The sequence below is a fragment of the Ascaphus truei genome, chromosome 6 (assembly GCF_040206685.1).
Source record: "Ascaphus truei isolate aAscTru1 chromosome 6, aAscTru1.hap1, whole genome shotgun sequence".
In the NCBI taxonomy this organism is placed as follows: domain Eukaryota; kingdom Metazoa; phylum Chordata; class Amphibia; order Anura; family Ascaphidae; genus Ascaphus; species Ascaphus truei.
The window spans coordinates 95580733-95592582 of NC_134488.1; the positions used below are offsets into that span (position 1 = coordinate 95580733).

At 43.6% G+C, this 11850-nt stretch overlaps 1 protein-coding gene across 1 annotated transcript; it reads left to right on the top strand.

The window, feature by feature from the left end:
• Nucleotides 1–772: 772 nt before the first annotated feature.
• On the top strand, nucleotides 773–4975 carry LOC142497428 (uncharacterized protein ZSWIM9-like). Its single transcript, XM_075605204.1, has 3 exons — nucleotides 773–876; nucleotides 1793–2062; nucleotides 3430–4975. The coding sequence occupies exons 2-3, from the start codon at nucleotides 1815–1817 to the stop codon at nucleotides 4793–4795; spliced, it is 1614 nt and encodes a 537-aa protein (XP_075461319.1). The 5' UTR covers nucleotides 773–876; nucleotides 1793–1814; the 3' UTR covers nucleotides 4796–4975.
• Nucleotides 4976–11850: the final 6875 nt, after the last annotated feature.

Sequence of the window (11850 nt, forward strand, 5' to 3'; positions counted from 1 at the left end):
TGGGAGAGACTGGGAGAGGAGTGTGAGACTGTGGAAGAGGGGGGAGAGGTTCTGATGTGGCAGGAAGAGAGAGATTAATAATACAGCATAATATTTATTTTTAAGTGATGTAATTTGTGTTATACTTTTTTTGTAGATGCGTGGCGGGGGCGTCACAAAGCTGGTTCGCCCTCATTGGCTGAACCAGCTCACGTGTGCTGACGTCATGTGATTTTGATTACATCAGGCAGGGGGCCCCGAGAAATTTCATGGATGAAAAGGGGGGCTCGGCATAAAAAGTTTGCTCACCCCTGACTTAGATTGTAAGCTCTTCGGGGCAGGGACTCCTTTTTCCTAATTAATATTACTTTTATGTCTCAAGCGCTTATTCCCAGTATGTGTTATATTATTATGTCACGTCCACTACTGCTGTGAAGCGCTATATAAAAAAAGATATACATACATACACTGCTGGGGAGGTGTTCTACAACATGCTATAGAAATTAAATGATGCTCGGTATAGTAAAACTCATTAAAAATGGCATTGTCTCGAAAAAATTCAAATAAATGCAGTATTATCTAATACTACAGAATGTATTTATTTTTTTTAAAAAAACACACAAATGTAGGATATTGCTTGGCTTGATCCTTTAAGGAAGTTGTAAAACTTCACCCCAGAAATCCCCCCCCCCCGAATGAAAGAGAAATTCTGTGCAAACCTAGAAATGCTTGAAAGTATAATGAAGATCTGCGCATGCTCAGAAATATATCAAACCCCACAGCATTGTAAGAGGACTGATCTCCCAGCAGACATGCCCAGTGTGTCTGTGTGCACTGGTGCATTGTGGGAGCAGGAAGTTAAACCCCTGTATTTCTGCTGGGAACGCTGATTTAAAGGTAAACACTTTTTGAGGATCTTCACATGCCCCCCTCCCCTCCCTCCCGGAGGTGACAATCTCTTTTTGATGCTCATCATTGTCTCATATAAACTGTTGTTCCATACTGTACATAGTGTACAAGAGCCCTACAGACAGGAAGAAGTGAAAGCCATATGCACATGATAGATTCATTTCTGTTTGTAGAACTAAATGGGAGAAAATGCAGCAGTGTGGGACCAGTTACCCAGTTGATCCTAAGAACAACACGTCCGTTACATTGTTGTCCCGCGATTATATCTGTATCAGTAACATATGTAACTATTCCTGCTGCCAGGATAGCAACCTCTGCCCCAAAAATGATTTATAAAAGTGTGGGGGAAATCTATCTCTGAAAAGCCAGAGGGTGTAAGTAAGCATGTGCTCTTATATTCTACCTATTCACAGCCTATTTGTGTTAACACGTGCAGATAAAAGTAGCTTGGAGAAATATTGGTTTTAAATGTATAGATTTTAAACAGTGGTCTCTTGCATCACATCAAAGCACAGTGTTGCAACAGAGAGGATGCTGTGTATTTATACAAAGGCACAGGTTCTTATACAAAGGCACAATGGCAAGAACATATTAAAAGTCCTATATTTGGATTCCCAAGACCTTGCGTTTCTGCTAGGGCTGGCATGCACTTTTATCTGGGAATCTAACACATTTGATTCTGATTTTGCCCAATTGTTGACACTTTGTGTGTGATTTGGGAATATGCTGTGATTTCTGTAGCTGCTATATAACAAGCTTTAACTTGCCAAATCACTTTTTCTTCTGGTCCCTCAGATAATAAAACTCAGATTGCCAGCTATATTGGGGTAAGGGTTTGTTGTGCTTTTTATATACTTTTATTCATTTATTTTTTAACTCCTGTGTTTTCCGCCCCTCTACACAGCTGCCATTGGTTAAGGGGTAGCATGGAGGAGCTTGGCCTGGGGCAGGAGTTTCATACCTGGCAGCAGTTTAGTACTTTCTTTGATGACTGGTCAGAGAGACACAAAGTGCTGTTCATTATCGCCAGTTTGAAGCCTCTCACCTCATTCCGACAAAATCCTGTGCCCTACATCACTAATGTGTCTAAGACCCTGCGCTTTCGATTTGTGAGACTGGTTTGCAAACACAGTGGCACTTATGTTGGACAGAGCACTGTGCAGCGGAACAAACAGTAAGTGGGACCTAGATATTCATGTAGCATTAAAGGAGTCCTATTTTTATTAAGAGGGTATTCACATATAACAATAGGAATAATATCATATATACAGCTATTAAATTTCAGCGACTTATTGGAAAATGAGGATATTGTGACTGCTCTAAAAATGTAGTCTGTGATTTTGAAAGAAAACCGTTTTCAAACCTCTATGCTGTTGACAGTAATTTCTAAGCCAGTTGTGCTTTTCTGCAGACCTGTGCAAACCAGGACTGTCCTGAATAAACCGTGCATCTGGTAGCTTTATTCATTTACTACAGATAATGGCATATTTTAATTCCGTTGTACCGGTTTTTATTATTATAATATATGTCATTTGAATGTGTATCTTGTCTTTCTTAGGCTGAGTCCATAGAGGGGGAAGCCGCGCTCCTCCGCACTGAGGCTCACCTGGTCGGTCAGGAGCGATTTCATGGACTGGCAGGCGAGCCAACGTGCGCGATCGTGAGGCGGGGCAGTGACGTCGCTGGGCCAATAGCCTGCGAAGCGCCAACGTCACGGTGTCGACGTCATGACGCTGCTTCGCGCTGATTGGGTGTTTTCAGCCGACAGTTCGCTGAGAAACAGGTTTTGCTGTCGGCTGAAAATCCCAGCGCCTCAGCACGCCTACGGACGCTCGCAGGTGCCCCCTCTCAAGACATCCTCATTGAGGATGATGGGGCTCATTGCGGAGCGTCCGCGCAGCTCCACCCTCTATGGACGCAGCCTTATTAGTGGTCAAAAATGGATTGGTCACAGAAATTGTTCTAACACTTGCCTATGGGTACTTAATAGAAATGTATGCTTTTACCATTGTAGATTTTATTGGCTTGCCAGAATGTTTTTAGAATACTTATTATATAATACATTTTTAATATTTGATGCTGCGAACATACATTTATTATACAGATGTAGACTTTATTTCACCTGTTATTGCGAGGTAAGGCACTAAATCATGCAATTTGTCAACTCGCAGCTCCATTGAATTACATATAACACGATAATACGTTTCTGCTGATGCGAGATTTGACACATTAACGTGCAATAATGTTGGCGACATCTGTATAACCATCATATAGCCAGTTGTCTACAACGAAAGATTTCAGACATAAATTGAGCATACATATTGAATATCCTAAAGAGTTATCAGTCTTAAATAGCATACTTTTCTGTTTAGAGGTTTTTATAGTACTTTGCTTTGCGTACCCGTTAATATATTTTATATGCAGACCACTTCATTGACACTTCCATAACTATGGAAACCTAGATTTTAAGTTTTCAAAGTTTTGTTTAGATGTTAGGTTAATTTGTTGATCTTCTGTTTTCTTTCATTTTCTCGTCAATAGTCGTGAAAAAATTGATTGTCCAGCTTCTGTCACCCTGCGACTGGGCCCCAAGAAGGACCGTTTGGTGGTCATTGAGGCAAACCTTGTGCACAACCACAAGCTGTCTGAGCTGGAGTTTTCTCATTACTTCAAACGTCAACAGCTGGAGACCAGCACGGGGCTTCCCATCCGTATAACAAACAGTGTCTCAAAGCGTTTCCTGTCACGTGAAGAGGTATGGAATCTAGAGGACTACAGCAAAGCCAAGGATCAGGGTATGTGTGATCTATTAAAGGAGTTCGATTCACTCTTCAAGAATGATCCTGGGGCCAAGGTAAAATTGGTCTTTCAGGAGGATGTGGCTGTTCTCAATAGTATTTTCATTTCTACTTCCCATATGGGAAACCTGGTTCAGTCTTTCCCTAGAGTTTTGTACATGGATAAGGTGGTCAGCATCAATGAGGAGTTTGAACTGTACACAGTGCTGTGTCAGGATGCCAATGGCCGAGGGAGAGAATGTGCCTACTGTGTGGCCAGAAATGGGACTCCAGACCTTATTGTCTTCATAGTTGCTTCTTTGGTTCAGAGTGTCCCTACAATCAAATTTCAGGTCAAGTGCATCACTGTTGGAGCTAACATTACTGATGTTGACTCTGTTGAAGAGGTTTTGCCCTGCAGCCGAATACAAATTTGCCAGGCTCAGGTATTAGAAACCATACATAATAAAGCAAAGGAGTTACGAATCCCCAAACTGGAAAAAATCAAGGAACTGCTTTGCGGATTGGCATATTCAGACTCTGCCACTGCTTATTCGCAAATCTTAAGTGGCTTGGAAGATGTGTGTCCTTTGAACTTTCTACAATACTACTTGGAGACCTGGCATCAGAACAAAGGCATGTGGGTGAAGTGTTGGACTTTTGAGAAACAAAGGGAATGTCACTTCATGGAACACATGACTTTTCACATTCAGAAGCTGAACTCTGTGATGGCTCCGCCACTAACATTATCAGTTTGTTTGCGAGGGCTTCTGGATTTGCAGGTTCTAAAGACTGAAATGGTAGGCTTTAACCAGGATGAAATCACTACCCTTTACCGTTCTGTTAGCTCACCTCAATCTGCCTGTCAGATAGAAGAAGAACTGGGCCTAGCCACGCATGGTATCTATGACATCAAAGAGACTGCTGATGGTTTTTCACTGGATGGAGGCATCTGTTCATTTAAAGTTAATAGAGAGGTGACATCCTGCACCTGCTCCATTTATACTTCCAGCTTCCTACCCTGTCGGCATCTGTTCTCTGCTCGACTTTGGACAGGACAATCCTTGTTTGATGCTGGCCTTATAGAACATGGGTCCACAAAAAGCTTTAATGTCAAACCTAGCTCCTGACTTTTACTTAAAATATTATGGTAACATAAATGATGTTTCCATAAGAAGCAAATCCTGCTGTTTGCCCCATCCTGGAACACTAGCTCACAGGTTTTGAGATCTTTGCTGGTTTGGCCTCGTCACAAGTTACTACTTGACATTAAAAAAATAAATGTACCCTTTTTTTTACCATTCCCGTGTCATTACTGCGTTTTTCAGCAATACTGGAAATGTTCAGTTCTGTTGGAGGTATTAATTGGTGAAAATGTTCTTCCATGGGAAGTTGAAAAGGCCACTGCCATTCAAGCTAATTAAGAAAACAGAGGTTGCCATGGCAACTGCTAGTGCCAGTAAAATTAATAAGTACGTAAAAACTCACTGAAAAATAAAATTACGTTTTTTCGAAAAATGGGAATTTAGAAATATGACTATACTAGAGCGGAAGAGCATTCTGGATGGGTTCACTAGGTTATAGTTATCATGGCTGTTTTGCATAGTGTTGTACCATTAATATCACAATATTTCCACTGTTATCCTACTTGTGAAATCTAAATGCATCATTATAAAATTGTTTGCTGACTAAGCAGAGCTTTTCCAAAGTCAAAAGTACCTCTGTGTGACCTACATAACCTTTATTCACTTACAGCACTCGCTTTAAGAATTAAATATATCTTTATTTAGAAAATCTCCCTGCATAAGGTAAATGTAGAAACGCAAACTCCAATGAATGTTGGGGGAAAAATAGAGTCTGTGAAGAAAGAGTCTGTTTGTTGCCGAGAAAACCCAGATTATCTCAAAACCCAAAGTTACATCATTGACCACAATGGTTCACCTTGGCGCAGAACTCGATACAAGAAAACTAAATACATGAGGAAATATGCAAAATAGGAAAAAAAAATGTGTGTGTGTGTTCTGGTGGGTTAAAAGGTGACTAAAAACCCTCCACCATATAGCATATAAAAATATTACTTCTGAGCACATTCACATGTCTTAGACAGGTCTGCTCTGACAGAGCTTGAGAAAAGACCTTGTGGTCTGAACCGAACGTCGCTCTGGAGTTTTGGTGATTGCCTGATTTATTGAGATTAAATAATCCTTTTTTTATTGAGTGTGTTGCAGGATGGATGGATATTTCTCCAAATACCAGAGAAACAATATGCAATGCCAGAGCGTTCTGTGTCTGGGGCACTCGCACTCCGTTGCTCTTTGAATCAGAGTCTCGCTGCTGACGGTAATATATTCTAAGCGCACAAACACTGGAGATTTCAGTGTTATTGGGTCCATTACAAAAAGATCTACAAATCAACAAAGGGAAGCTGAGTTTGCCGTGAGATTTTAATCTTGCATGCTGAAAATAAAGATAGACAAAGTGGGAGTGCACTTAAAGCAGAAATACTACATACCCTTTTTTTCTTATATGTAAAGTATGTACCCATGTATAATTCTACTGTCTTACATAAGCTGGCAATTGTTTGGTGCTCCTGTTATAATTCTGTAAAAAAACATTGTGTGCCTAACGAAATGGCCGCCTTCTAACTTTGTGCTGCAGTCAATAATATGCAACATTATATCAGCTGCAGCATTTCATAAAGTGTAACACATTATTGTTACAGCTTTCAGAGCAATAGATCATCTGCTGTTTTGAAACACAGCAACACGTCTGTTTGTGATACTTTGTTGCCAAATGGCAGAGCTCAAAAAGAGGTGTGTGGGTCTGTTTCAAAAGAGGAAGTGGATATGACTTTTTAAATGGTTGCTGTAACAACCAAAGGATGATCACTACATTAAATAAAATCATAAAAAATGGCATTAGGAAAATCAATAATAAGTTTGATTTGAATCTCCCAGACCCTGAGGTTAAACTATTAAAACTGAATTTCAAATACAGAAGGAGTTCCTCTCATATTAAATATTTGGGTAAATATGACCAGGTACTACCACTCTCTATATCAAAGCAACAACTCACCCCTATTCAAGAAGATCAAAAAAGATTTGGCAAACTAGGAAGGACAGGAGAATAGGGATCGGTATGAGACTGCAGAGTCCAGGAACAAAGCAAGCTTCTTAATATAGCCCCTCCTGTGTACTTGAAAAACAGCTGTGGCTAATTGCAATCTATTGTAATCACATTCGTTTCACAGTCCCAACCATACTCCTTGAAAAAGGGCTTTTAGAGCCTGAAACGCGTAGGAGGTTGTTTTTTCTGTATTTTGTTTGTCTTTTTTCATTTTTATGTAGTTAAATAAAAGTTTTTTATTTCCATTATACCTGGTGAGCTGAGGGTGCTTTGTTCCTGGACTCTGCAGTCTCATACCGATCCCTATTCTCCTGTATACCGCCTGCTGATTGGAGAGACGCACTGAGGTGATGAGGGCACGCCATATGGGATTCTTTGCCACATTGTGATCACTCGCGGAACTAGCAGAGTGAGGGGAGCGTTCCCGGACGGACCAGAAGTAGGTGCACATACCATTGGCATTCGGGAGCTCCACAAGAAAAGTCTGTGAGAAGGAAGTAGCAGCAGAATCGGACACCACGACGCCTACGCCCAAGATCAGACGGATTTGCAGCGTTAACCGAGTGCTACATTAGGGATCTACAGAGGTAATATATCTTTCCTCTGTTTTATGCCGATCCCAGGTAGCGTTATCCATTGGAACTCCTACTCTGCACATTTCTGTCTTTGGTTCCTTCTCCAAGCAAATATACCGAATCCCACGTTTGAATTTTCCCTCATGTGCTAACCACAGTGGTCCTATATATCATTGACTTTATTATATGTATTCTTTGGCTCTCCGTTTTGAGCTTTGAGCAGCTCTTTTTGGCTTCTAAACTGGGAAGGACACCAGGTATTGTGGATCGGGAGAATAATATCAGTCAAAATGAATATACTCCCAAGGTTATTATATCACTTCCATACCCTCCCGGTCCGGATACCTGGATCTGAATTTTAAAAAAAATACAAAATAAAATATTCCATTACATCTGGCAGGGCAAAAGGCCCAGGACAGCCAGATCAGTGATGCTCATGTCAAAAATAAGAGGGGGCATGGGTGTCCCAGATGCCGTAATTGGGCCGCCTGGTAGTACTTTGCGACAAGTGGTGGTCTGGAAGGCCGAGCCAGCCCAATATTCCAGGTTAGCTATTGAATCTCAGTACGCCAGTGTTACGCCGGTGCTGCCCGCAGACCAGACCCGTTCCTTTCACTGAGGTGAGGAACGTATAGAAGCACGCACCCGCAGCAAAGGGAGCGTGTCCGGAGTGTGGTGATTTTGGCGTAGCCAGGCCAGGTGTATTTAGCTAGCAATACTTGCCGGTACCGGTGTAGAAATGCCGTTGTCGTTGCCGTTAGCCAAAGTCTGGGATTGGAGAATTCCGGAAGGTCGTTTGTCCAAGCAGGGGTCTAGAGCCAGAGAGAGACGTCCGCCAAGCCAAGTCGTAACCTGAGAGAATGAGAGAGAAAACGCCAGAGTAGTAATCCAAGTGAAAACTATGTCGAGCAATGAATGATAGGAAGGACTGGCATTATAAAGTGTGGCTGACCAATCAGAAGTGAAGGCAGACCTGGAGGACTGCGTGGAGCCATCCTGGATAGGTTCCCTTGATTGGCAGGCAGGTGAGGACTCTTGTCTTGACAGGAGATCATATTCCTGTGTTGGGGGCGGGTCTTCACTGCCAGAGCAGTGAATAAATTAACTTCGCCCGGCGCGCGCTGTTCAGGCGCGCGCCCGAGCGACATGGCGGCCGCGTGAGGTACTGCTGGAAACCGGGGACGCTGAGGACGACTGGGAACCCCCAGAACCACCGGAGGTGAGTGGCGCTGGCGAGGGATGCGCGCCACGGCAGCAGGAGGGAATATATCAGCAGAGGAACCAGGGCGCGGACGCCGCGATCCCTGATTCCTCACAGTACCCCCCCCCTTCAGGATCGGCCTCAGGACGATCCTTCCATGGTTTTGATGGAAACTTCTTACGAAAGCGTTTGAGGAGTCCTGGAGCATGAATATCTTTCAGGGGTACCCATGACCTCTCTTCGGGTCCAAAACCTCTCCAGTGGACCAAGAAGAGGACTTTACCTCTTGAAAGACGGGAATCCAGTAGAGCCTGTATTTCATACTCTTCGTTACCCTGTACCATCACAGGATCTGGTTTAGAAGTGTGATCCGGAAAGAGGCTACTGGAGATAAAAGGTTTGAGAAGTGAGGTGTGAAAGACATTCGGAATTCTCATACTTTGAGGAAGTTGGAGTCGAAAAGAAACCGGATTAACCTGCTCAAAAATGGAAAAGGGACCCAGGAACCTAGGAGCCAATTTGAGGGAAGGCGTTTTGAGACGGATGTTCTTGGATGATAGCCAAACCTTGTCCCCGGGTTTGTATTCGGGTGCCGGACGACGGTGACGATCAGCCTGATTTTTAGATGTCAAGGATGCCTTTTGTAATGCAGATTGTATTCTGGACCAAGAGTCTTGTAGGAGAGTAATATGTTCGTCCACGGCTGGTACCCCAGAGGATTCTTTAGTAATGGGTAGGCGAGCCGGATGGAATCCGTAGTTGATAAAGAAGGGGTTCTCGTGGGTGGACTCATTCCTGGAAGAATTGAATGCGTACTCAGCCCAGGTAAGTAATTCTGCCCAGTCATCCTGAGAATTAGAGACGAAGCACCTTAAGTATTTCTCGAGGGATTGATTAACCCTCTCGGTCTGTCCGTTGGATTGAGGGTGATATCCAGAAGAAAAGGAAGACGAGATACCTAGTCTCTTGGTGAAATTTCTCCAGAACTTGGAGACGAACTGGGAACCCCGATCGGACACGATGGATGTGGGAATCCCATGGATCCGGAAAATCTCTTTGGCAAAAATATCCGCAAGGGCGGGTGAGGAGGGTAATCCTTTGAGAGGGATAAAGTGTGCCATCTTGGAAAACAGATCCACTACCACAAGAATGGTATTCATGCCATTCGACCTAGGCAACTCCACAATAAAATCCATCGAAATGTGGGACCAGGGACGCTCCGGAATAGGTAAAGGTAAGAGAAGACCCTGAGGTTTCTGACGAGGAATCTTGTTACGCGCACATACCGGACAGGACCGTGTAAATTCCAGAATGGTTTTAACCATATTGGGCCACCAAAAGGTACGACGGATGAGGTCCAAGGTTTTCTTGAATCCAGGATGCCCTGCCGAACGGACGGCGTGTCCCCAGTCCAGTATTTCAGGGATAAATTTGGGTTCCACATACAAAGAGTCTTTAGGAACCACAAGACCGGACGGGAGGTTCTCTTGAGACTTGATGATCCTCTCCAGATTCTTGAATGCCACAGCTGCTAAGATTCTTTGTTTAGGGAGGATGGACTCAGTGGTTTTCTCTGATCTCTCTTCAGAAGAGTATTGCCGGGAGAGAGCATCCGCTTTGACGTTCTTAGTGCCGGGAATGTATGAGAGAACAAAATTGAATCTAGAGAAAAATAACGACCAGCGAGCTTGGCGAGGACCTAAGCGACGGGCATTCTCAATGTACAATAAGTTCTTATGGTCCGTAAGGATGGTGAATGGCTCTTTTGACCACTCCAGAAGATGTCTCCATTCTTGAAGAGCCATTTTGACGGCCAAAAGTTCCCTATTGCCCACGTCATAATTCCTCTCTGCCGATGAAAATCTTTTGGAGAAAAACCCGCAAGGATGAAGTTTATCCTGGGAAGAAAATTTCTGCGACAGAACCGCCCCAGCCCCACAGTCCGAAGCGTCAACCTCTAAAGTGAAGGGGAAATTCGTGTTAGGGTGTCGAAGGATGGGAGCAGAGACAAAAGTTTGTTTCAGTGTCTCGAATGCCGTGACAGCTTCTGGAGACCAAGATGAAGGGTCTGCACCTTTTTTGGTCAGTGCCGTGATAGGAGCGACAATGGTAGAAAAGTTGCGGATAAACTTCCGGTAATAATTAGAAAAACCCAAAAACCGTTGAACAGATTTGAGGGAATTGGGTTGTGGCCAATCCACGACGGCCTTTAGCTTCTCTGGGTCCATGGCCAAACCTTTGTTGGAGATGATGTATCCGAGAAAAGAAGTGGTAGACTGATGAAAAATGCATTTCTCCATTTTAGCAAACAACCGGTTCTCGCCGGGGCGTGAAAGCACAAACTTCGTATGGATGATATGATCCTGTAAGTTTTGAGAAAAAATAAGGATGTCATCCAGGTATACAATTACAAATATATTAAGAACGTCTCGAAAGATGTCATTGATGAAGTCCTGGAAAACTGCCGGTGCGTTGCATAACCCGAAGGGCATCACTAGATATTCGTAGTGTCCGCTATGGGTGTTGAAGGCAGTCTTCCATTCATCGCCCTCCCGGATGCGGATGAGGTTGTATGCCCCACGGAGATCCAGTTTAGTAAAGAGATTGGCCCCCTGAAGTCTATCAAAGAGTTCGGAGATGAGTGGGAGTGGATAACGATTCTTCACCGTGATATGGTTCAGACCCCGGTAATCAATACATGGTCTGAGAGTACCATCTTTCTTTTTGACAAAGAAGAATCCAGCCCCCGCAGGAGAATTGGAATGACGTATGAAGCCCCGCTTAAGATTCTCACGAATATATTCGTCCATAGCTTTGGTCTCGGGCAACGAGAGAGGATAAGATTTGGCTTTAGGCAAGGTATAACCAGGTACCAGATCAATCGGACAATCGTAGGAACGATGAGGAGGTAGAAGTTCAGACTGAGCCTTGCTGAAAACGTCCAAGAATTCAGCGTATGGAGAAGGTAACTCCCTCAGAGAACTTGATGTATTGGCTAATAGAAAGGATGGTTGCTTGATAGAGGAAAAAGGTTTCTCTGACCTTGACCTCCAGTTAATAGGGTTAGGAGAAACCCAATCGATGAGTGGATTATGCTTCTGTAACCAGGGCAAGCCAAGCGTGATAGGTGTTCCTGGGGCATGAATAACATCAAAACCCAGAGTCTCTTTGTGAGAATGAGTAGAAAGGGTGATAGGTCCGGTCTCTAAGGAGATATAAGCCGGGGTGAGAGGTCGATTATCAATCCCGACCAAGGCAACGGGAGAGTCCTTCCTGGAAAGCG